General features: G+C 45.2%; 1 protein-coding gene across 2 annotated transcripts; it reads right to left on the bottom strand.

Annotated features, from left to right (window-relative positions):
• Window positions 1-207: 207 nt before the first annotated feature.
• LOC110499754 (transcription factor E2F7) lies at window positions 208-22418 on the bottom strand. Of its 2 annotated transcripts, none has more exons than XM_036945147.1 (13): window positions 21780-22418; window positions 21147-21239; window positions 16732-17028; window positions 16159-16318; window positions 15229-15477; window positions 13619-13777; window positions 13113-13250; window positions 12414-12653; window positions 12064-12151; window positions 9787-10135; window positions 4765-4954; window positions 3983-4344; window positions 208-2338 (listed from the first exon to the last, which is right to left on the bottom strand). In XM_036945147.1, the coding sequence occupies exons 2-13, from the start codon at window positions 21237-21239 to the stop codon at window positions 2180-2182; spliced, it is 2484 nt and encodes an 827-aa protein (XP_036801042.1). In that variant the 5' UTR covers window positions 21780-22418; the 3' UTR covers window positions 208-2179. The 2 variants fall into 2 exon arrangements, with proteins under 2 accessions (XP_036801042.1, XP_036801041.1); XM_036945146.1 differs by having other exon boundaries at window positions 4765-4969; window positions 21780-22417.
• Window positions 22419-23565: the final 1147 nt, after the last annotated feature.

The following is a 23565-nucleotide window of genomic DNA, read 5'->3' on the forward strand; positions in this document are numbered from 1 at the left end:
TCTACTGCCATCTATTGGTCAGTTCCTTCAATGGCAGCCAAGTGCCAGTGCCTTATTCACTATATTGTGAAGCACAACGACCTGTGGCTAAATATGTTGTAATTTGACAAAACGAAGTGTCATTGCTCAGAGCTAGATATACAATACTATATTTGCAGGTGAAAAATCTGTGTGAGAAATACGAGTTGCACGGAAAGCAGCTGGACATTTTCACTTTTTTATTACAAAGGTTGTGGATGTCTAGAGAGAAACCCTGTTTGTCCCATAACATACATACAGGCTGTAGTAAGCACGGTGAAAATAACAATGTGTTGTAATGTTAGAAAAGGTTCCCTACAAAGCAGTGGACGGATAACTACAGAAACTAGCAGTGTAATTATTATTTTATGATAAGAAGCGGCATTAAATTAAACATTTCAATGTTTTGAAGTAATAATTAAAAACATATGAATACAATATACAAAAATAATTCCTGGTTTAAAAAAAAAGAGAGATTTCTGTACATGAACAACACATCTACAGCAGTGGAGGCCTCTGACTGGAGGACGGCTCATAACGGCCAGAACAGAGCAAATGGAATGGTATCAAACACATGTAAGCCATGTGTGATGTATTTGATACCATTCCAGATTCCGCTCCGGTCATTACCATGAGCCCGTCCTCCCCAGTTAAGGTGCCACCAACCTCCTGTATTCTACAGTTCAAGTAGATGATCAGCACCCTTTGGTGTAATGTAACTTTTCCTCAATTACTCCCCCCCAAAAAATATTCCAGAGGCCAAACTCTAATGCATTAAATACAGTACTTTGATATTTCACTCTAGTCTCCAGTATACACCGCTGGATAACTAAGTCATTCAAGTATCTTGTAACATCATCAAATCATTTCACATTTAGTTTTCACCTGGCATGTGGTGCCGTGAGCACATACACATTGACAGAGAGCGATGCTGGCATGTGGTGGCGTGAGCACATACACATTGACAGAGAGCGATGCTGGCATTTGGTGTTATTCTTAAAGCCCAACAATTGGAAACCTGTAAACCACATGAGTGTTGTACAAATACAGAACCCTTTGGAGTGGCCAAGATGCCAGTCTTTGTACCAAAAACCCTGGCAGCCATTTTGTAGGCCTTAAGCTCACCAATGTGTTGCTGTGACAGCTTAAAGGAGAACTCCACCCAAAACATTTTGGACTATATCAACAATGGACTAATGAAACACATAGCAAAATATCGTTTTTGGGTGGAGTTTAAGTTAAAACCTAATTTACACAGTGAAAACCAGTGGTTTTTAAACCTCTCTTAGAGCCAGGTCAGTTACACGCTAGAAGTGCAACCGAGAAGCGTATCGATATCTCTTCGACGTCATGACTTATTACCAACACCAGTTTCTGAAATGTGTCATCATGGGAAACCTTTCAGCTTCCACAGATATCATTCACCTATGATCAACTGTTTTCCCTTTTCCTACGGATACCGTTTTTACAGAATCCCTCCAGAGCCAGCGAAACTCAACAATCAGAAGTATATTCTTAAATACTTAGTGCTAAAAGTAGAGTAACATCATCAGAATTGTTACTCAACAGATATATTAGTTAATATATAAATAACGTTGGGATATAATAAAGTCATGGGTGGAGCGATTACCAAGGTAGCTCAATCTTTCTATGGAAGATGGACTAGAAAAATAAATATGAGTGGTACCTAACTCCCACCACAGGAGGGCACTAAAACAAAAGACGACAACACTGCTTCCCTGTGTCCTCTGATAGTTATCGGTGTCCCACAGTCCAATCATGAGGAACTCGAGGGTGAAGTTTCCCCTAGGATCAGCTTCCCTTCCCCCAATCCTAACCTTAACCATTAGTGGGGAAACTGCAAACTGGCCCAAAATCAGAGTCTAGGGGCAACTTCGCCCTACATGATGAGGCACTTAAAGGAGGTATCGTATAGACTAGCATTCATTCATAAGGCGAAGCACCAGTGGTATGAAAGCAACACAGTTCGGTCATACAGAAAAGATACCCTGAGAGTCAGAGCGTGGGGACTAAAGCCAAAGCTAGCGCAGTCAGAGCACGTTTAGCCGGAGAGCAACATTTGTCCATTCCTCTCAGGCCACTAGGCAGTCTTTCAGGTTATAGCTAACAGCCACTGCCACTCTAAAAGGTCCCCAGACTTCTAATTGGTCAGTGGTTGGCTGATGTCCAGCCTCCTCTGGGCGGAGCCTCGTCGGCGGGCCACGGGGGTTGTGGTGGCCATTCCCAGGGTCCCTGGCGTCTGGAAGAAGGCCTTGGAGCCACCGCCAGCTGCCGCCTCCTCCTTGGGAGTCTGTGGTGTCTGTGGAGGAGAGGCAAGAGAGTGAGGCCCTGAAACCACACAGTTTAAGGAAAGCTGCCTCTGCCGAGCATCTCACTACAGATGAATAATCAACTCTGGCAGTAGAGTATCACTGTGACAGTATTCCATCTACCCCTCACCCCCTCTTCCAAATACCAGCCTTATAAAATACCACTCAATTCAATTCTAAGAAACAATGTTTTCCAGCGAAGGACACATTTCAGCTTGAACGGGGGGGGGGGCCCTGCGAAACCTAGCTATGCATTTCTAAGCAGAGCAAGCGAACCACCTGTTGGAAACAGACCACTTGTATACAGTCTTCATTCCATCAATGTTAGGAGGGGGAGTGCATAGCAGGGATGGGAGACCGTGTGCTGATTCATTTGTTATGGCTGAACACGTTGGCTCGTCCAATCATTAATAATGTCCCTTCATTTTGCGCCAAGAGTCTAACGAGTGAGCTTGTGTCCCAAATGGTACCCTAATCCCTACATAATGCACTACTTTAGACAAAAGTCCTATGGGCTCTGGTCAAAGATAGTGAGTTATAGCTATAGGGAATAGAGTCCAATTTAGGATGCAACCGGAGTCTGAGAAGTGTCTTCTCGAGGCACAGAGTGATGTCATCAGAGCTATGTTGGGGAGTTTAATTGTCTTTTAATGACCAAAAGATGAATGAACTCTGCTGAGGTGAAAAAAGCTATATTTTCCCTTTCGGGGATAATCTAAAGCAAACAAAAGCTGAACTGCTGTGGAGTAGTTAAAACATGATAAACGGAGTTTGATGGTGGCATTTCCAGTGTTTGTCTGCTACACAAAAGGTCATACATCATGTGACCGGATTTAACTGCTTTCCAAATATAATCTGATCCTTGTGAAGTGGTTAAGGCACGGTCTGTCTGTCTTCCTGCCTGTCTGTCTATCTATCTTCCTGCCGGTCTGTCTGTCTATCTATCTTCCTGCCTGTCTTCCTGCCGGTCTATCTATCGTCCCGCCTGTCTGTCTATCTTCCTGCCTGTCTGTCCATCTATCTTTCTGTCCATCTATCGTCCTGCCTGTCTATCTATCTATCTTCCCGCCTGTCTGTCTATCTATCTATCTTCCCGCCTGTCTGTCTGTCTGTCTGTCTGTCTGTCTGTCTATCTTCCCGCCTGTCTGTCTGTCTGTCTATCTATCTTCCCGCCTGTCTGTCTATCTTCCCGCCTGTCTGTCTGTCTATCTTCCCACCTGTCTGTCTGTCTGTCTATCTTCCCGCCTGTCTGTCTGTCTGTCTGTCTGTCTGTCTTCCCGCCTGTCTGTCTGTCTGTCTGTCTGTCTATCTTCCCGCCTGTCTGTCTGTCTGTCTGTCTATCTTCCCGCCTGTCTGTCTGTCTGTCTGTCTATCTTCCCGCCTGTCTGTCTGTCTGTCTGTCTGTCTATCTTCCCGCCTGTCTGTCTGTCTGTCTATCTTCCCGCCTGTCTGTCTGTCTGTCTATCTTCCCGCCTGTCTGTCTGTCTGTCTGTCTGTCTATCTTCCCGCCTGTCTGTCTGTCTGTCTATCTTCCCGCCTGTCTGTCTATCTTCCCGCCTGTCTGTCTGTCTTCCTGCCGGTCTATCTATCTATCTATCTTCCTTCCTGTCTGTCTGTCTTCCTGCCTATCTCACCTGTGCCTCTGTCTGGATGAAGGTCAGAGACGGCCTGGTCTCCAAGGGAGAATGTGGAGGTATGGGTGCCGACCCGAACAGCGGGTGCTGCTCTGGACTGGAGAGGGCCGGCGCCACTGCCCCCCCATTGAACTCCGGGGCTCCGGCCACTGTGTAGGGCCCGGCGGATCCCACCACGAAGCAGGCGGGGGACATCATGGTGGACATGTTGAAATTGAGATTGGCATCGCCCCGGTTGGCCATGAGTGGGTAGGGGGAGAGGGTGGAGGAGGACACAAGGACATAGGGCAGGGTGCCAGCAGGTAGAGTCAGGCCGCCTGTCGTCTGACCAGCAGAGAGGAGGAAGTTGAGACTGTTGAGACCTGGAGGGGAGAGGGGTGAATGAGGATGAGTCATCTGTGAAAAATGGCACCCTATTCCCCATTTAGTGCACTATTTTTGACCAGCGCCCTATGGAACCATGAGGAGGGGGAGTAGACATCGCTTGAACCAACAGGAGACGAGGTGCAGCCAAAAATCACAAGAACATAGAAAAATAGGCGTGATCATCACTCACAATGCCTTTATCCTTGAAAGACTACAAATCCCTACATGGGACTGAGGTAGACAACAAGTCTATCAGCACTACCTGTACAGTCCAATATCCATCCTGGCACAGAGTCTAAGGTCATGTTTCAGAGACGCAAACTAAAAAAAATGATGCTAGTGTGGATAAGAGACATTAACCGAGCAACACTGCAACACTGACTGACTGGCACAGAGTTGTTTTTAACATAGCATACCTGCAGAGTTAGGCACATAGAGGTAGTGTGAAGGCCGGACCAGGTTGTTGTGGGGGCTCTGTCTGCCCACCTCCCCGTCTCTGAGGACTCTCAATAGGGCCTCTTCCCTGACTAGCCCCCCTGGGTGTCCTAGGGAGCTGGTCTTTGGGCTGGTGGTCATCTGACAGCTGTTTCCCTCCACACTCCTTCCCTCCACTCTCCTTCTCTAGGAAAATAAAAACAAGAGACATTTTGAGAGGAGTAGAGTGAAGTTGCCCCTAGATGCTGATCTTGGGTCAGTTTTGTATTTCCCCCACTAATAATTATGGTTAGGATTGAGGAAGGGAAGCTGATCCTAGAAATATACCTACATTTTTAGAGAAAAGGGTTCTTCAGCTGTCCCCATAGGAGAACCCTTTTTGGTTCCCGGTAGAACCCTCTGCACGGGTATAGCCTGTAGAACCCTGTAAGGTTCTAGATGGCACATTTGCATTCTAAGAGTGTAGGGAAACTTCCCCCCGGAGCCCGATGCGTGTGAAAAGGAAGATCAAATCAAACTTTATTTGTAAAGTGCGCCGAGTACAACAATAATAAACAGCTAGTAGCAGCAGTGTACAAAAGGGAGGGGGGGGTCCTAGGCCCCAGTGATGTACTGGGCCGTGCGCACTACCCTCTGTAGCGCCTCACGGTCAGATGCCGAACCGTTTCCATACTAGGTGGTGATGCAACCGGTCAGGATGCTCTCGATGGTGCAGCTGTAGAACTTTTTGAGGATCTGGGGACCCATGCCAAATCGTCTCCTGAGGGGGAAAAGGTGTTGTCGTGCCCTCTTCACGACTGTCTTGGTGTGTTCGGACCATGATAGTTGGTTGGTGATGTGGAAACCAAGGCACTTGAAACTCTACACTAGTTAATGGGGGCCTGTTCGGCCCGCCTTTTCCTGTAGTCCACGATCAGCTCCTATTCTTCAGTTTTTAATGTGACCCTCCCACAGCCCAATGCTGCAGCGCTCCCTAGTGCATCCCATAATTAATTTATGATGAGCTTTGATCACATTTCCCTCTCAAATAATGAACCATGAAATTGCATGGCTCATCTACAAAAATGATAGCTCTGTTTTGCTAATTTTTCAAGCACAAATAACGTGAACTGCTACGCTTCCTCTGCAGAGGATTTTGTGACTGCTTCAGGTGAATGTACCAGACTACTGGTAGGTAAGAAATACTGTGGATTTGAGCACACCTACCATGACTTCTCTCGCTCCTCAATTTGAATGGAAGTGAGAGGCTGAGATGAATAGTCTGGGGTTTTGTACAATTACAAATATCACATGCATCACCAAAATGATAATGCCATTGTGTTTAATTACAACTTGGAATCCCTTTATCCTGGTCAGGGAGCATGCAGTGATTCAGATTTTAATTTAATGCTTCGCTTTCGGGAATCATTAAGATTTTCTGCATTTTCTGAATGAAATCACAGCATGTATGACGATGAAATATACTGAAATAATGTCGTCCTCTACTACTTCAATGTCTTCATAATGTCGTCCTCTACTACTACAATGTCTTCATAATGTCGTCCTCTACTACTACAATGTCTTCATAATGTCGTCCTCTACTACTTCAATGTCTTCATAATGTCGTCCTCTACTACTTCAATGTCTTCATAATGTCGTCCTCTACTACTTCAATGTCTTCATAATGTCGTCCTCTACTACTTCAATGTCTTCATAATGTCGTCCTCTACTACTTCAATGTCTCCATAATGTCGTCCTCTACTACTTCAATGTCTCCATAATGTCGTCCTCTACTACTTCAATGTCTCCATAATGTCGTCCTCTACTACTTCAATGTCTCTATAATGTCGTCCTCTACTACTTCAATGTCTCCATATCGTCGTCCTCTACTACTTCAATGTCTCTATAATGTCGTCCTCTACTACTTCAATGTCTCTATAATGTCGTCCTCTACTACTTCAATGTCTCCATATCGTCGTCCTCTACTACTTCAATGTCTCCATAATGTCGTCCTCTACTACTTCAATGTCTCCATAATGTCGTCCTCTACTACTTCAATGTCTCCATAATGTCGTCCTCTACTACTTCAATGTCTCTATAATGTCGTCCTCTACTACTTCAATGTCTTCATATCGTCGTCCTCTACTACTTCAATGTCTCCATATCGTCGTCCTCTACTACTTCAATGTCTCCATAATGTCGTCCTCTACTACTTCAATGTCTTCATAATGTCGTCCTCTACTACTACAATGTCTTCATAATGTCGTCCTCTACTACTACAATGTCTTCATAATGTCGTCCTCTACTACTTCAATGTCTTCATAATGTCGTCCTCTACTACTACAATGTCTTCATAATGTCGTCCTCTACTACTACAATGTCTTCATAATGTCGTCCTCTACTACTACAATGTCTTCATAATGTCGTCCTCTACTACTACAATGTCTTCATAATGTCGTCCTCTACTACTTCAATGTTTCCATAATGTCGTCCTCTACTACTTCAATGTCTCCATATCGTCGTCCTCTACTACTTCAATGTCTCTATAATGTCGTCCTCTACTACTTCAATGTCTCCATATCGTCGTCCTCTACTACTTCAATGTCTTCATAATGTCGTCCTCTACTACTACAATGTCTCCATAATGTCGTCCTCTACTACTTCAATGTCTCCATAATGTCGTCCTCTACTACTTCAATGTCTCTATAATGTCGTCCTCTACTACTTCAATGTCTCCATATCGTCGTCCTCTACTACTTCAATGTCTCCATATCGTCGTCCTCTACTACTTCAATGTCTCCATAATGTCGTCCTCTACTACTTCAATGTCTCCATAATGTCGTCCTCTACTACTTCAATGTCTCTATAATGTCGTCCTCTACTACTTCAATGTCTTCATAATGTCGTCCTCTACTACTTCAATGTCTTCATAATGTCGTCCTCTACTACTACAATGTCTTCATAATGTCGTCCTCTACTACTACAATGTCTTCATAATGTCGTCCTCTACTACTACAATGTCTTCATAATGTCGTCCTCTACTACTTCAATGTCTTCATAATGTCGTCCTCTACTACTACAATGTCTTCATAATGTCGTCCTCTACTACTACAATGTCTTCATAATGTCGTCCTCTACTACTACGTCTTCATAATGTCGTCCTCTACTACTTCAATGTCTTCATAATGTCGTCCTCTACTACTACAATGTCTTCATAATGTCGTCCTCTACTACTTCAATGTCTTCATAATGTCGTCCTCTACTACTACAATGTCTTCATAATGTCGTCCTCTACTACTTCAATGTCTCCATAATGTCGTCCTCTACTACTTCAATGTCTTCATAATGTCGTCCTCTACTACTTCAATGTCTCCATAATGTCGTCCTCTACTACTACAATGTCTCCATATCGTCGTCCTCTACTACTTCAATGTCTTCATAATGTCGTCCTCTACTACTTCAATGTCTCCATATCGTCGTCCTCTACTACTTCAATGTCTTCATATAGTCGTCCTCTACTACTACAATGTCTCCATAATGTCGTCCTCTACTACAACAATGTCTCCATAATGTCGTCCTCTACTACTTCAATGTCTTCATATCATCAGCAGAAGCTCTCAATTTTCTAATCAATCAGTATAATGTTGCTAAGAAACTTGAGGAAACCTCTTTTCATTATGAAGTGATCGCTGAACATAAACAGCACATTCTTCTGAGTTATGTCTTTCACCTTCACATGTAATGAACCTCACAAAATCATGGGTTGCCTCTCAAATGGCACCCTATTCCCTATATAGTGCACTACTTTTGGTCAGGGCCCATAGGGAACAGGGTGTCATTTGGGAAATAGCCGTGGAGGAAAATGAAACTCCCTCCTTGGAGAAAACATTCCCGTACGTAAACAAACCATTTGGTAATTCACTGGTCTGACCCCCCCTCATGAGATCAGGCCTGAGTCCCAAGTGGCACCCTATTCCCTACATAGTGCACTACCCTATAGACCCTGGTCTAAAGTAGTGCACTATATAGCAAATAGGGTGCCATATAGGAAGCAACACAGATACTTCCAATACACATGTTGAATTAAACCAACAGAGGACAAAGTTATGTTCTGTGATCTTTAGAGTGGGTATAAATGGAGTGTCCAGACAGACAGGCAGTTCTGTGTGTGTGTTTGTGTGTGTGACTTCTCAGCAGTCGTATCAGTGTGTGTCACTTATAAATAACAAAAGGGCATCATTGGGAAGCTCATTATTGACAATGCATAAAGAGTGTACTGGTCACCTTGGAAACCAACCAGTGTGTTATTAAGAGTGAGGGTTATATTCAATCAGATCTGCTTTATGTGACATTGGCATAGAGATTGTTTTGGCGGTGTAAGAGGTGGAACTGCGTTAGAGCTGTGAAATCCACAAGCAGCTCACGTTATTATACCTAAAGCAGACATTGCCACTGGCTGCACAGAGTCGCATTATGAGAATCCCATGCAGCCTGGTTTACAAGACTGAACACTGATAGAACTCGTCATTATTTCTATGTAGTCCACCCTTTCTCCTTCTGAACTTTAACGTGAGTGGGACAATGATCAAGACCAATTTGACAGCGCCAATGCAGTTCCACCTCCGACACATCAGCTATGAGGGTGTCAGCTATCGCCGGTTAACACTTGATCTGATTGAATCTAGGCCTGAGACGTTACAGTGTGAGGCGTCGCTCTCCCTGACCGGTCTTATCGGTTGTCAAATCACCACGCTTCTAATTAAAAAGTTTTGTTTTTCACAACTTTCAGGGTGAGGAACCGTCTATCGTTAAGTAGTAAAACACTGAACTTCCCCTTTAAATGTGGATCATACATTACTGTGATTGGTCTAGCAGGAGGAGGATGATCTACAGTGATCTAAGGTCAGAGGTGGTCCTAGGTACAGTGTGGAAATATGGACAACAACTACCTGAAGCGTGTCAGGCTCATGGTCAGTCAGAGATCCACAGTACATCTGTGGATTTCACTTTTTCCACAAACTCACCTTTTCAGATAGCTCTGTCTCAGGTGACTCCCTCTTCTCCTCCACTCCTTCATCCTTCTTCCTCTTCTCCAGGATGTTCTCTCTGGACCTTGACCCCGGTGACCTTTGAACTTCCGTGGTCAGGCAGTCAAGCCCATCCTGCGCCTCCGGACCTCCGTACAGCATGACCACCGAGGCCTGGGACAGGCTGGGTAGATAGGCCATGTGGTGGGGATGGGGGGACAGGGGTCCCACGTATGAACCCTCTGGGTGGACGGGCACGGCCAGGGGGGCTAGGCCCGGGGAGCAGAGCAGGGAGTTGCCGTCACTGTGGGCGGGGCTCTGAAGTCCGCCGCTGGGGTGGGAGACACTGCAAAGACACAGAGGAACCAACTTAGACATATGTTTCTGTCATTCTCTCCAAGCAAATGCTCTGTAGCAGGGCTGTCAAATTCATTTCCTGGAGGGGCCGAGTGTCTGCGGGTTTTTGTTCCAATGAATGATATTAATTAGTTAGGAACTCTCTAGGTCTTAATCAGACATGGTCCTCTAGGAATTGAGTTTCACACCTTTGCATTATACTGTTTATAGAAAAAGATGGGACATTAGAATGTAGAAACATATAGTAATAAAGTCCTTAAATGCTATTTTTTCCAGAAAAACAAAACAATGTGGTGACTGTGCATTAGCCAGACCAGATTTCAACTGTAAAAAATACAACAACAAAACAATGTGGTGACTGTGCATTAGCCAGACCAGATTTCAACTGTAAAAAATACAACAACAAAACAATGTGGTGACTGTGCATTAGCCAGACCAGATTTCAACTGTAAAAAATACAACAACAAAACAATGTGGTGACTGTGCATTAGCCAGACCAGATTTACTGTAAAAAATACAACAACAAAACAATGTGGTGACTGTGCATTAGCCAGACCAGATTTACTGTAAAAAATACAACAACAAAACAATGTGGTGACTGTGCATTAGCCAGAGCAGATTTCAACTGTAAAAAATACAACAACAAAACAATGTGGTGACTGTGCATTAGCCAGAGCAGATTTACTGTAAAAAATACAACAACAAAACACTCCCTCTCAGCAGTCTGGAACCAGCAACCTTTACGACTCCTCCATCCCCACTCCAAAAACACTCATTCTCAGCAGTCTGGAACCAGCAACCTTTACGACTCCTCCATCCCCACTCCAAAACCACTCCCTCTCAGCAGTTTGGAACCAGCAACCTTTACGACTCCTCCATCCCCACTCCAAAAACCACTCCCTCTCAGCAGTCTGGAACCAGCAACCTTTACGACTCCTCCATCCCCACTCCAAAAAAAAAAACACTCCCTCTCAGCAGTCTGGAACCAGCAACCTTTACGACTCCTCCATCCCCACTCCAAAAACCACTCCCTCTCAGCAGTCTGGAACCAGCAACCTTTACGACTCCTCCATTGCCACTCCAAAAAAAAAACACTCCCTCTCAGCAGTCTGGAACCAGCAACCTTTACGACTCCTCCATCCCCACTCCAAAAAACACTTAGAGCAGCAACAGCCTCGAGACGGCTGTGGCTTGGCCACCGGTGAAATAGCCACCACATCCTTAGTAGAAATGGTCAGAAACCGAGAGGACCAGGAGACACTGCAGCCAACTCATGTAAAACATGTTAAACCAGCCTAAACAAACATCAGGGTAAGAGTAAAAACTCAAAGCCAACCATTACGAAAACCACCTTTTAGAAATGAAATGAACTGTGAGACGTGGACCAATAACAGTTTGCGGAGAGCTATTAAAGACCTATTAAAAACTCCAAGCCGGAGCCTCTGGAGCTGGTCATTTGCACGCATCACTTCCTCTAAGGGCCCAGTTTCCTGTTCCTGAGTTGCAACTAAATCACCATAGGCCATGTCTCAAATGGCCCCTTATTCACTATATAGTGCACTACTTTTGACCAGGGCACATAGGGCTCCCATAGGGCTCTGGTCAAAAGTAGTGCACTATAAAGGGTGCCATTTGGGACACCTTCATATATTTTATTCACGTGGCAGCCCTGTTGTATACCAGTGGACCTGATGTGTCATTACATTCAACCAACAAGCTAGTCCTTGGCAACAGGCAGTGTAATAGATCATGAAATGCAACACAGAAGTTGTAGATTGTTTGCAGTAAATCTAAGGTTATTACCACTGGATGGCGTATGAAAAGTGATGGCGTGATTAGGAACAGGATTGGTAGCAGCCTGGGATGTTTGGTGTGTGTGTGTGTGTGTGAGCCTCCTTCCGTGTGTGTTCTACTTACCCTGTAACAGAGGTTCCAAACTGCAGCCGGCACACAGCGCTGTTGCTCACACAACTTCTGGAATAGTCCACTGACTGGGGAAGCAGACCTGGACAGAACCGAGGGAGACGTGAGTTAATTACATTTACAGGTATTACTTTATTTGAATGGTCCCAAATAGATGGTTGGTAGATGTTCAGCTAACTAGCTGCTTGCCCTTAACCTTATCCTAGTCTTACCCCGACCTGTAACCCTAGCATATCAACAGATTAGTAGTTGGTTGACAGTTGACAGCTATGTGCTCTAACCCACATCACAACTGGTTCATTGGGAACCAGTTGTGATGTGAGCGGTCTGTCCTGACTCCTTACCCGTGACCTCTCTGCGTGGGCTGCTGGGCGCCGAGTTGACACGGCGTTGGCTGGCCACGGAGGTGGGCACCACATTGAAGGAGGCATGGCGTGCCAGCTTCTGTTTCCTGCCGCCCGGAAGAGCGATGGCCTCCGGAAGAGCGATGGCCTCCGGAAGAGCGATGGCCTCCGGAAGAGCGATGGCCTCCGGAAGAGCGATGGCCTCCGGAAGAGCGATGGCCGCCACAGCCTCTGAGTCCTCTGTTGAAAAACAGAGTGGTCAGTGAGTTCTGTGTGTCAGTAGGAGTAGGGTGAAGTTGCCCCTAGACACTGATCTTGGGGCAGTTTATCATTTTCCACACTAATAGTTAAGGCTAGGACAGGAGGAGAGGAAGCTGATCCTAGATCTGTGCCTAGGGGAAATTCATCCCAGAGCGTGTTAGTCTTGGTCAGTAGACAGGTTTATGAGTAGTTTTAGTAGAAGACAGTTCCATTATAAATGTATAATGCATCCATTTCCATTCACTGTAATATTGTTTTATAGATGGTCTCCCTATGTACTGAGCTGATGCCCTTCTGAACCAACATGGGAGTGATGTTATTTACCACCGAGGACCACTGTGTGAAAAGTGTTTTAATGAATGCTTTTAAGTGCTATCCTATGTGGATCCACATCTGGCTGTATTATTCACTACCCAAATCATTTCAATTCAATCTTACCATGTCTGCTGTGGAAGTCTGCCGGGCCGATCCACTTGAACGCAGGCTTCCTCCCCCTCTCCTCCCGGACGTGGACCTTCTTGATCAATCCCAGACTCGTCAGGACGTTGGCGATGTCATACAGCCGCCGCACCTTAGCTGAAGACAGATTTGAATCAGATTCGAACAACACAGTAAAAAGGCCAATGGGAGGGATGTCTGGAGGTGACGTTGCCCCTAGACACTGATCTTGGGTCAGTTTTGCACCTTCCCCACTAATGTTTAAGGTTAGGATTATTAGAGGAGAAGTTGATCCTAGACCTGTACTAGGGGAAACTTCAACCTGCAGCTATTTGGTGGCTGGGTTGTGATCATTAGGCCCCAAAGGGAAGACACTGACTGAAACAGCCAGGGACTACCTGGACTTGATGTTGTGTCAGAGGCTCTTTGACTGCACAGCAAAACCCTCAAGATCCCTATGAGCTCTGGTCAAAAGTCGTTCACTATGTAGGTAATAGGATGCTTACTTTTGTACTTGCTGTGGCTGGCGGGGTCCTGGCTTTCCTCAATGAGGATTTTGGCGGCCACGTCCAGAGTGACCGTCTGGGTCCTGGACACCAGGAAGAGCATGACAAACTTCTGACTCATGATGCGTAGGGACTTGTCTTTCCTCGTGCTGGCGGCCGCTGCAAACAGACAAGCAGAACAAAGTTAAAGGGAATACTGGGTCCTATTCACTAAGTGGCAAACTGAAGAAGATGGACAGAAACAGGGAGGGAACTACCTGAACTTGTTTCCGCTTTTGCGTTGCAAAACGTTTTGCGATGGTGTGCACTAATGAATAGGACGTTGCAGTGGCTTGTATGGTCTAGTGCTGCCGACAGCAGTTTACATACCAGTGTCAGCATGGGTTTGAATCTGACCTACAGCATGTCGCACCCTCCTCCTATAACAATACTACTTTAATGTCCGTGTTACAGAGGACGATGGATATTTGATTCAAGTCCTGAGTTACCTGTCAAACAGGTGGTCTTGTCAAACAGGACCAGAATACGAACGACAACGTTCCTTATTCAGTGAGAGAAAGTGACCCTGCCCTCCTCTCAAAGGGACGTTATGACGGGAAGTGGAAGGCCTAGTGTTCTGCAGGACGGGACGCCAGGTCCAAGGCAACCACTGCCTCTCTAGGGAACAGTAGCTTTGGATTCTGTTAGCTAGCTACATGCAGCTACCTAGTTAGCCAATTAGCCACGTTGAAACGCACAGCCCAGCGTCGTCCCGGGTTAGGGTTTGGCCGGGGTAGCCGTCATTGTAAATAGTAATTTGTTCTTAACTAACTTGCCTAGTTAAATAAAGGTTAAATATTTTTTTTAAGAATTTGCCTTTAAGCCCAAGTCAGTAAAAGCATTCCTCATCGTCATGGAGACGAGGGTAGGGGGTAACGGCCTCACGGGTTTATCAAGGCTGATGGGATTCTTTGTGTTAATGTGTGTGATGACCAAGCGCTCCTCGTCAATGTGATGGATCACTAATACAACTGGGAGATGACAGCAGAGGAATGGCGACAGGAGCGAAGCTTGGCGGCTGAGCTTTTGATGTGGCACATATTAACTAGTAATCTCCAAACGCCCGCTGAAGTTAATTAACCAGACTGTTTGACTAATAACGACACAGGGTATAAGTGATCCATTACCTGTCGTGAGAAGATTCCCCCCCAATCCTAACCTTAACCATTAGTGCGGAAAATGCAACACTGACCCAAGATCAGCGTCTAGGGGCAATTTCACCCTACTCCTATCATGGAGAAGGTTGACCTGAATACATTGCGGTCTAGAAAGTATCTTGTTATTTAGACAGAAAATCAGACAAAATTATTTTGTCAAACACACACCCTGCACATCCAAACAAATCCAAACTTGGGTTGCAGACGGAGCATGAAGGCGCTCCAAATCTCCCATTGACATACATGCATTGACACCAAACTTCTAGCTTCAGTCACACATCCCAAATTATAATAATTCAACCCTGTGTCCATCAGCTGCCCCTGATGTAGCAATCGCAGATTGTCCCTTTAGGACAACGTAAAACTAACCCAAGGTCAGCGTCTGGGGGCAATATCCCCCTACTCTGCTCTCACCACAGCTGGAATCTCCTTCACCTCCCTCCTCTGGGGTGTGTGTGGTGGCTCCCTCTCTGTGACCACCCTCCCCGGCCTGCTCCATGTGCAGGTGGTAGCGCTGCCGCCTGCCCATCCTCTGCAGCTCGGCCAGGGTGGACCCCAGGCGCCGCCGCCCGTACCACACGTACTGGTTCTTAGCCACGCGCCCCACGATCATCAGAGACTCCAGGACGTTTACGATGTCATAGATCCGCCGCCGCTCCACCCCTAAAGACAGACAGACACCAGGGACAGGTCAGACTGGGGTCAGCAACATGATGTCAGTGTTCTGTTATGTGAGCTGGTTAAAAAACAAAGCTCTAACTAAGGTACCTCAACAGGATTTAATGACACAGCAGACCATGTCTGGCTGCATCTTAACGTTCCTCAGTCTCAGACATTGCTTGGTTTATACTACAACCTGGTGCTATTCTGGAAGGTACAGTGGGATACGAGGGCTCTGCGGGAAGGTATCCATAGCAACCATTTCCAAAATCCAATAGTGCGTGATATTTCACATAGCTAATGTAATATCCGTTTTATGAGCTATTTCCATTATTGTCTTCCTTTCTGTGCAGTTACCAATTATGGCAGCCTCCCTGAGCCGGGTCGTGTTCATTAGTCATAAAACGGAAGACAACGGGTCATTTGTAGCCGAGTTGCGAGAGCATGATGCTTGTAACACAAGGGTAGTGGGATCGATTCTCGGTACTGCCCATATGTATAATGTCTGCACGCATGACTAAGTTTCTTCGGATAAAAGTGTCTGCTAAATGGCATTTATTATTTAACGGACTGAAACAGGGAGGGACTGTTGAAAACATTTGCAAAACATTTTACATCGCTTGCCCTGATGAACATAACCCAGGTGTAGCTGTAACCTCCCTCTCTGGATTTATTGGCTCTTACCCAGGCTGGTAGACACCTCATCCAATGAGATACTGATGGTGTCAGAGGTTGGATAGTCCGGATACAGGGCCAGGAACTTCTGGCACAGCAGGCCCAGGCTCTTCTGCTTCCTGCTGGGCTTCCTTTCCCCCTCTTCCTCCTCCTCGTCCACCACATCAAACTGATCAGAGAGACAAAGCATTGTCAAGAAAGTCATTGAGTCAAGAATTGTAATTTACTACAGCATTATATTTTTAAGATTTCAGCATCTATATCAGTTGGAAGATGATAATAAAATCCAACAGTATGATAATGTCACTGTATATTCAAGATAGCCAGAAACTGCTGGTAGGATATGTTAACATTTGCTAATCTCAATCCATACAAATTACCCATAATACATTACTAAATGCTTGCCCAAAGGCGGCCATCACCATAAATTCAGTATAGGAGGTCAGTGTCAGAAATGGCATCTTATTCCCTATACAGTTGACTAGTGTTGACCAGAGCCCTGTGGGCCCTGGTTAAAAGTGGTGCACTATAAAGGGAACAGGGTGCCATTTGGGGTGCAGTCGGTGAGTGGTCAAAGGGTACCTGGCACGGGCCATCCACCTCGACATCCTCCACTGCTCTCTCATTCTCAATGGGCCTAAACAGCACCTTCTTCATCTCTCTGTCGCGGATGTCAGGGCTGGCAGCACTGATGAGCATCCTGAGGTTGGCCGTGGGGGTCCAGGGGTCCGCGTGGGGAGGGGCCCCCCGCTCAGAAGGCTTAACAGGGGTGCTCTGGAGGTGTTCCGGGGTGGGAGGCTTACTGCCATACAGCAGCATGGTGGCCGTGGTGTCCATCTTGTGAGGGGTGGTTCTTCTTCGCTCGACACATCTGTTTTCCTGGGAAGGAGCACAATGTTATGAACTTAAGTGGGGTGGAGTGATATGAAATGTGTTGCATTTGTAGGCGGATCTACTTCATATAAATAACGTAAACATAACTATCTTCGGTTTTTACTTTTTAATTACCGTTTATAATATTACACATACATATACATACATACATACATACATACATATATTATTGAAGAATATTCCCCCCCTCGCTCAACTTTTTTCATTCAACTTTTTCCACCCCGGACGCTTTATCTGGACATCGTTCTACAGAACCTCCACCAGCCAAAGCAAAGTAGTAACATTAACATGAAGACTAAGAATTGCTGTACTCATAATATACAGGACAACAATCACCTTATGGTGAGGATAGCTGTGCTGCAAGCAAAGCTTCAGACACAATCATTAGGCAAGAGTCATAAGTACAGATAGTAATATAAATCATCTCGCACGGTCCCAGCAGCCAGACAATTTTCTCATGGCTTCTGGAAGGAAATACTGTAGGAATGCTCAACCGGTTCTCCCCATTAAGCAACAAGTCAGAGTCCGAGTCTTCTCTGGTCTCTCCTCAACCCGTTACGGGGTCTGAGACGCCGAAGCCTCCCACCATTAGCTCTGACAAATTGAACACCGTAGTCATTGCCGACTCCATTTTCCATAGTATTAGACTTCCAGCGATCATAATACACTGTTTACCAGGGGGCAGGGCTACCGACATTTAGGCTCATCTGAAGGTGCTGGCTAAAGCTAAAACTGGCAAGTGTAGAGAGTATAGGGATATTGTTATCCACGTCGGCACCAACGATGTTAGGATGAAACAGTCAAGAGGTCACCAAGCGCAACATAGCTTCAGCGTGTAAATCAGCTAGAAAGATGTGTCGGCATCGAGTAACCGTCTCTGGCCCCCTCCCAGTTAGGGGGAGTGATGAGCTCTACAGCAGTCTCTTGCAACTCAATCGTTGGTTGAAAACTTTTCTGCCCCTCCCAAAAGATAGAATTTGAGGATAATTGGCCCTCTTTCTGGGACTCACCCACAAACAGGACCAAGCCTGGCCTGCTGAGGAGTGACAGACTCCATCCTAGCTGGAGGGGTGCTCTCATCTCATCTATGAACATAGACAGGGCTCTAACTCCTCTAGCTCCGCAATGAGATAGCCAGCCTGCCAGCTTAGTGGAGTCTGCCACTAGCACTGTCAGTGTAGTCAGCTCAGCTATCCCCATTGAGACCGTGTCTGTGCCTTGATCTAGGTTGGGCAAAACTAAACATGGCGGTGTTCGATTTAGCAATCTCACTGGAATAAAGACCTCCTCCATTCCTGTAATTATTGAAAGAGATTGTGATATCTCACATCGCAAAATAGGGCTACTTAATGTTAGATCCCTCACTTCCAAGGCAGTTATAGTCAATGAACTGATCATAATCTTGATGTGGCTGGCCTGACTGAAACATGGCTTAAGCCTGATGGATTTACTGTGTTAAATGAGGCCTCATCTCCTGGTTACACTAGTGACCATATACCCCACGCATCCTGCAAAGGCGGAGGTGTTGCTAACATTTACGATAGAAAATTTAAATTTACAAAAAAAAAAAAAAAAAGACTTGAGTTTTCATCCTTTGAGCTTCTAGTTAGGAAATCTATGCAGCCTAATCAATCACTTTTTACAGCTACTGTTTATAGGCCTCCTGGGCCATATACAGCGTTCCTAACTGAGTTCCTATTGGACCTTGTAATCACGGGAGATAATATTCACATTTTTGGTGACTTTAATATTCGCATGGAAAAGTCCACAGACCCACTCCAAAAGGGTTTCGGAGCCATCATCGACTCAATGGGTTTTGTCCAACATGTCTCTGGACCTACTCACTGCCACAGTAATACTCTGGACCTAGTTTTGTCCCATGGAATAAATGTTGTGGATCTTAATGTTTTTCCTCATAATCCTGGACTATCGGACCACGATTTTATTACGTTTGCAATCGCAACAAATAATCTGCTCAGACCCCAACCAAGGAGCATCAAAAGCCATGCTATAAATTATCAGACAACCCACAGATTCCTAGAGGCCCTTCCAGACTCCCTCCACCTACCCAAGGACGTCAGAGTATAAAAATCGGTTAACCACCTAACTGAGGAACTAAATGAAATCTTACGTAATACCATAGTGCAGTCGCACCCCTAAAAACAAAAAACATTTGTCATAAGAAACTAGCTCCCTGATACACTGAAAATACCTGAGCCCTGAAGCAAGCGTCCAGAAAAATGGAATGGAAATGGCGGTACACCAAACTGGAAGTGTTCCGACATTGCAAAAATCAGAAACATTCTGTCCAAAAATGATGCAGAAAAATGTATCCATGCTTTTGTTACTTCTAGGTTAGACTACTGCAATGCTCTACTTTCCGGTTACCCGAATAAAGCACTACATGAACGTCAGTTAGTGCTAAACAAGGCTGCTAGAATCCTGACTAGAACCAACATTTTGATCATATTACTCCAGTGCTAGCCTCTCTACACTGGCTTCCTGTTAAGGCAAGGGCTGATTTCAAAGTTTTACTGCTAACCTACAAAGCATTACATGGGCTTTCTCCTACCTATCTTTCCGATGTGATCCTGCAGTACATACCTACATGTACACAACGGTCATAAGAAGCAGGCCTCCAGCAGGCAAACAGCTGGAGGCCGGGGTTTCTCCTATAGAGCAACATTTTTAAGGAATGGTCTGCCTATCCATGTGAGGGACGCAGACTCAGTCTCGACCTTTAAGTCTTTATTGAAGACTCATCTGTTCAGAAGGTCCTATGATTGAGTGTAGTCTGGCCCAGGGGTGTGAAGGTGAACAGAAAGGCACTGGAGCGATGAACCGCCCTTGGGGTCTCTGCCTGGCCGGTTCCTCTCTCTCCACTGGGATTCTCTGCCTTTAACCCTATTACGGGGACCGAGTCACTGGCTTACTGGTGCTCTTCCATGCCGTCCCTATGAAGGGTGCGTCACCCGAGTCCCTGACGTGATCTTCCTGTCCGGGTTGGCTCCCACCTTGGGTTCGTGCTGTGGGGGAGATCTTCGTGGGCTATACTCTGCCTTGTCTCAGGGTAGTAGGTTGAAGACATCCCTCTAGTGGTGTGTGGGCTGTGCCTTGGCAAAGTGGGTGGTGTTATATCCTGCCTGTTTGGCCCTGTCCGGGAGTATCGTCGGACAGGGCCAGTGTCTCCCGACCCCTCCTGTCTCAGCCTCCAGTATTTATGCTGCAATAGTTTGTGTTGGGGGGCTAGGGTCAGTCTGTTATATCTGGAGTATTTCTCATGTCCTTTCCGGTGTCCTGTGTGAATTTAAGGATGCTCCCTCTAAGTCTCTCTTTTTCGCTCTCTTCTCTCAGAGGACCTGAGCCCTAGGACCATGCCTCAGGACTACCTGGCCTGATGACTCCTTGCTGTCCCCAGTCCACCTGGTCATGCTGCTGCTCCACTTTCAACTGTTATGCCTGCGGCTATGGGACCCTGACCTGTTCACTGGACGTGCTACCTTGTCCCAGACCTGCTGTTTTGGACTCACTCTCTACCACATCTGCTGTCTCTAACTCTGAATGATTGGCTAAGAAAAGCCAACTGACATTTACTCCAGAGGTGCTGACCTGTTGCACCCTCTACAACCACTGTGATTATTATTATCTGACCTTGCTGGTCATCTATGAACCTTTGAACATCTTGGCCATGTTCTGTTATAATCTCCACCCGGCACATCCAGAAGAGGACTGGCCACCTCTCAGAGCCTGGTTTCTCTATAGGTTTCTTCCTAGGTTCTGGCCTAGGGGGTTTTTCCTAGCCACCGTGCTTCTACATCTACATTTGGATTGCTTGCTGTTTGGGGTTGAGGCTGGGTGTCTGTACAGCACTTTGTGACATTGGCTGATGTAAAAAAGGGCTTTATAAATCAATTTGATTGATTGCTTTAGTTCATGTGAGAAATAATCTTATTTCAAGACACTCCAGGCATGTCATATAAAAGTGCTACAAATTCACAAAAAGAGGAATTGACTCTGAAGATTGTTTCCCAGGTGTCTCTTCAATAAGGAATAATAAATAATAAGGAATTGAAGGGTTCATTTGACTTGGAATAAAAACATACCTTCTGATCATTTCTGCTTCCAACTTCCTCCATGTCTGCTTTGCTCTTCTTTGGACTTATGAGATCTCTCAAAGCTAGACATTCAACTTCCATCTGAAAAACAATTAGCCATATCATATTCATTTGCCTCTGAACTGTGCAGAAAGGTCATTATTTAGTTTCATACAGTCATATTTCAGTCACTACTTTGCTATTGCCAAATACAGCAAATAGATCGATCTATTAAATGGCCGTAAGATATCAGTGGTCAGAAGATTTTGGCGCAAAGACCTTAGCCCACCTAACGTTAGCTGACGTATCTAGCTAGCTAACAAGCTAACTATCACATCTAATTCTGACACATTGAATATTGCTACTGTAAAAGTCCTTTTGACAAGACGAATACACAATAAATAGCTAAATTGTAGCTATAGTACACAATGGAAACACTTTGCAAAAAAAGGATGCAATCTTGGGAAGTATTTTCTAAAAGCTAGCAGGTTGCAAGACAAAAATGATATATACTGTTAATCAATAAACAAAACATTTGTCTTTACTTAATACATAAATACCTTGCTACATTATTTACCTGCTGGCTGTCATCTAACTTACTGTAGCTAGGCTAGCTAACGTTAGTGATTATTATTTACTCACCTTCTTCAGCGTTTCCTACGTAACGTAAGAAGATAAAGTTGTCAATACCAACGTACAGTATCTCCAATTGCACAGACTTACTGGTGGTACGTTGTTTAACTCAAATCAACATAACTTTAATTTCTTAAATAAGCGGGCTTTCTTCTAATATCCAGCTGTAAAACTTCTCCTGTTCCGCTGAAGTTACTTGTGTTGGAATTGCATTACTGAACAGGAATAGCTACAACCAAAAACACCCGCTAAAGCTTTTTTTTCTGGCGCTCTCATGCGTTTCACTCAGTCGAGCCAATCAGCATCTAGATGTTGTGACGCGTACAATTGATTTATCCAATAGGCAAGGGGCAACAGCCACGCCTCTAAAGATTCTTGGCGGGGCAGTCCGCGCGGTCTTGACTGAGATTCGTGCTGTTCAGTTTGACTGCTGCTGTTCATGGTGTTTGAGTGGCATAGCCGCGCACTTAGAAACCCTATTAATAACCTTAATGACAGAGGCGTTGTTGTTGCATGTATCGACTACGGACCCACTGCGGTTCCATCTAATTAACTTGCGTGGCTCAGGGAAACAGATGGGACAGGAGTGGGTGGCGCTCATTCTACCTGTGACACCGCGCGAAAAGTTGTAACGTGAGGAGCCCAATACCCAGGGTCCCGCCCTCAGGCTTTCCCAGTTCCTCGAGTTGTCCCGGTTATCACATAATCCCCGCCCAATATTTCAAGACTGTTTACTTTGAAAAATGTAGGTTTACAGAAATAATATATAATTCATATTCTTGATTTATTTGCAAAAAACTAAATGTTTCTCAGATACATGGGATTGCATATTTAATGTATTAGCAATTATTGAATTGTAAATGTATACAGTGCAAAATTAGCAAAGGAGAACAATTGGCTATTGATTGGTCCTGGTTGCCTATGCTATATATCTACTTTCAGAGAGATAGCATCTTCCCAAAGCACCTGAAACCCTGCCTCTTTAAAAAGTATTTTAAATAATCTCCCTCCTCACCTCGCCCCTGTTAAAAAAACTTTCCTGAACCAACACTTGCTCTTGAACCCCCCCCCCCCCCCCCCCCCCCCCCCCCACCTTCTAGCTCTGGCTTTGTTTATAGCTACTTTACTGAGAGAAAGTGTACTTACTATGACTGTGATATGTGGTTGTCCCACCTAGCTATCTTAAGATGAATGCACTAATGTCTGCTGAAGGACTAATATGTCAAATGTGCAATGTTGCATTCTCTGCATGGACAGGGTGGATGGCAATATACTTTCAACAACAATGTGGATTTGTTCTCTCTCTGAGAAGCTCTATTTGTCACCCAAAGAGCTGATCGTAGGCTATGTCATTGGATCCATTACAGTAGATAGCCCATTCTTCTCAGTATTCACAAGTGTGTCTGTGTGTCTCACCAAGGCAGTGTCGTGGCATTGCCTTTTGTTATAAAGAAAAAACGTAGGATGACTTTGTGTGAAGCATCGTATTCAATGTCCTCTGTGAAGTCATCATCACGTTCATCTTATTATATGAAGCTTACTTAGGGAGAGAGTTTGTTAACTGGCAACAAGAGGCATTGCCCACCTCTTTGGGTATAGATCATTCAGATGCTCATAAATGTTATCCATGAAATGTCAGTTTTCCCCTCTGCACCAATATTAGAAGCCACAAATTGTTCTTGCATCTTTGATACATTCTAAAATAACATTCAGATTGAACTCCAAAGACATTACCTCTGGTCAGTCACATTATGTTTGGCACTGTGGAACAGTGAGAGCACTTCCGGCTGCATCC

The sequence above is a fragment of the Oncorhynchus mykiss genome, chromosome 15 (assembly GCF_013265735.2).
Source record: "Oncorhynchus mykiss isolate Arlee chromosome 15, USDA_OmykA_1.1, whole genome shotgun sequence".
In the NCBI taxonomy this organism is placed as follows: Eukaryota; Metazoa; Chordata; class Actinopteri; order Salmoniformes; family Salmonidae; genus Oncorhynchus; species Oncorhynchus mykiss.

Excerpts from the sequence above, each read along its gene's own strand:
- LOC110499754 (XM_036945146.1), bottom strand. The coding sequence starts at position 21,239 with ATGGAAGTTGAATGTCTAGCTTTGAGAGATCTCATAAGTCCAAAGAAG. Across the intron at positions 10,136-12,063 it reads TTTGGAACCTCTGTTACAGG|TGTCTCCCACCCCAGCGGCG; the intron begins GTAAGTAGAACA and ends GTGTCTTTGCAG. Across the intron at positions 4,345-4,764 it reads CTATGTGCCTAACTCTGCAG|GTCTCAACAGTCTCAACTTC; the intron begins GTATGCTATGTT and ends TCTCCCCTCCAG.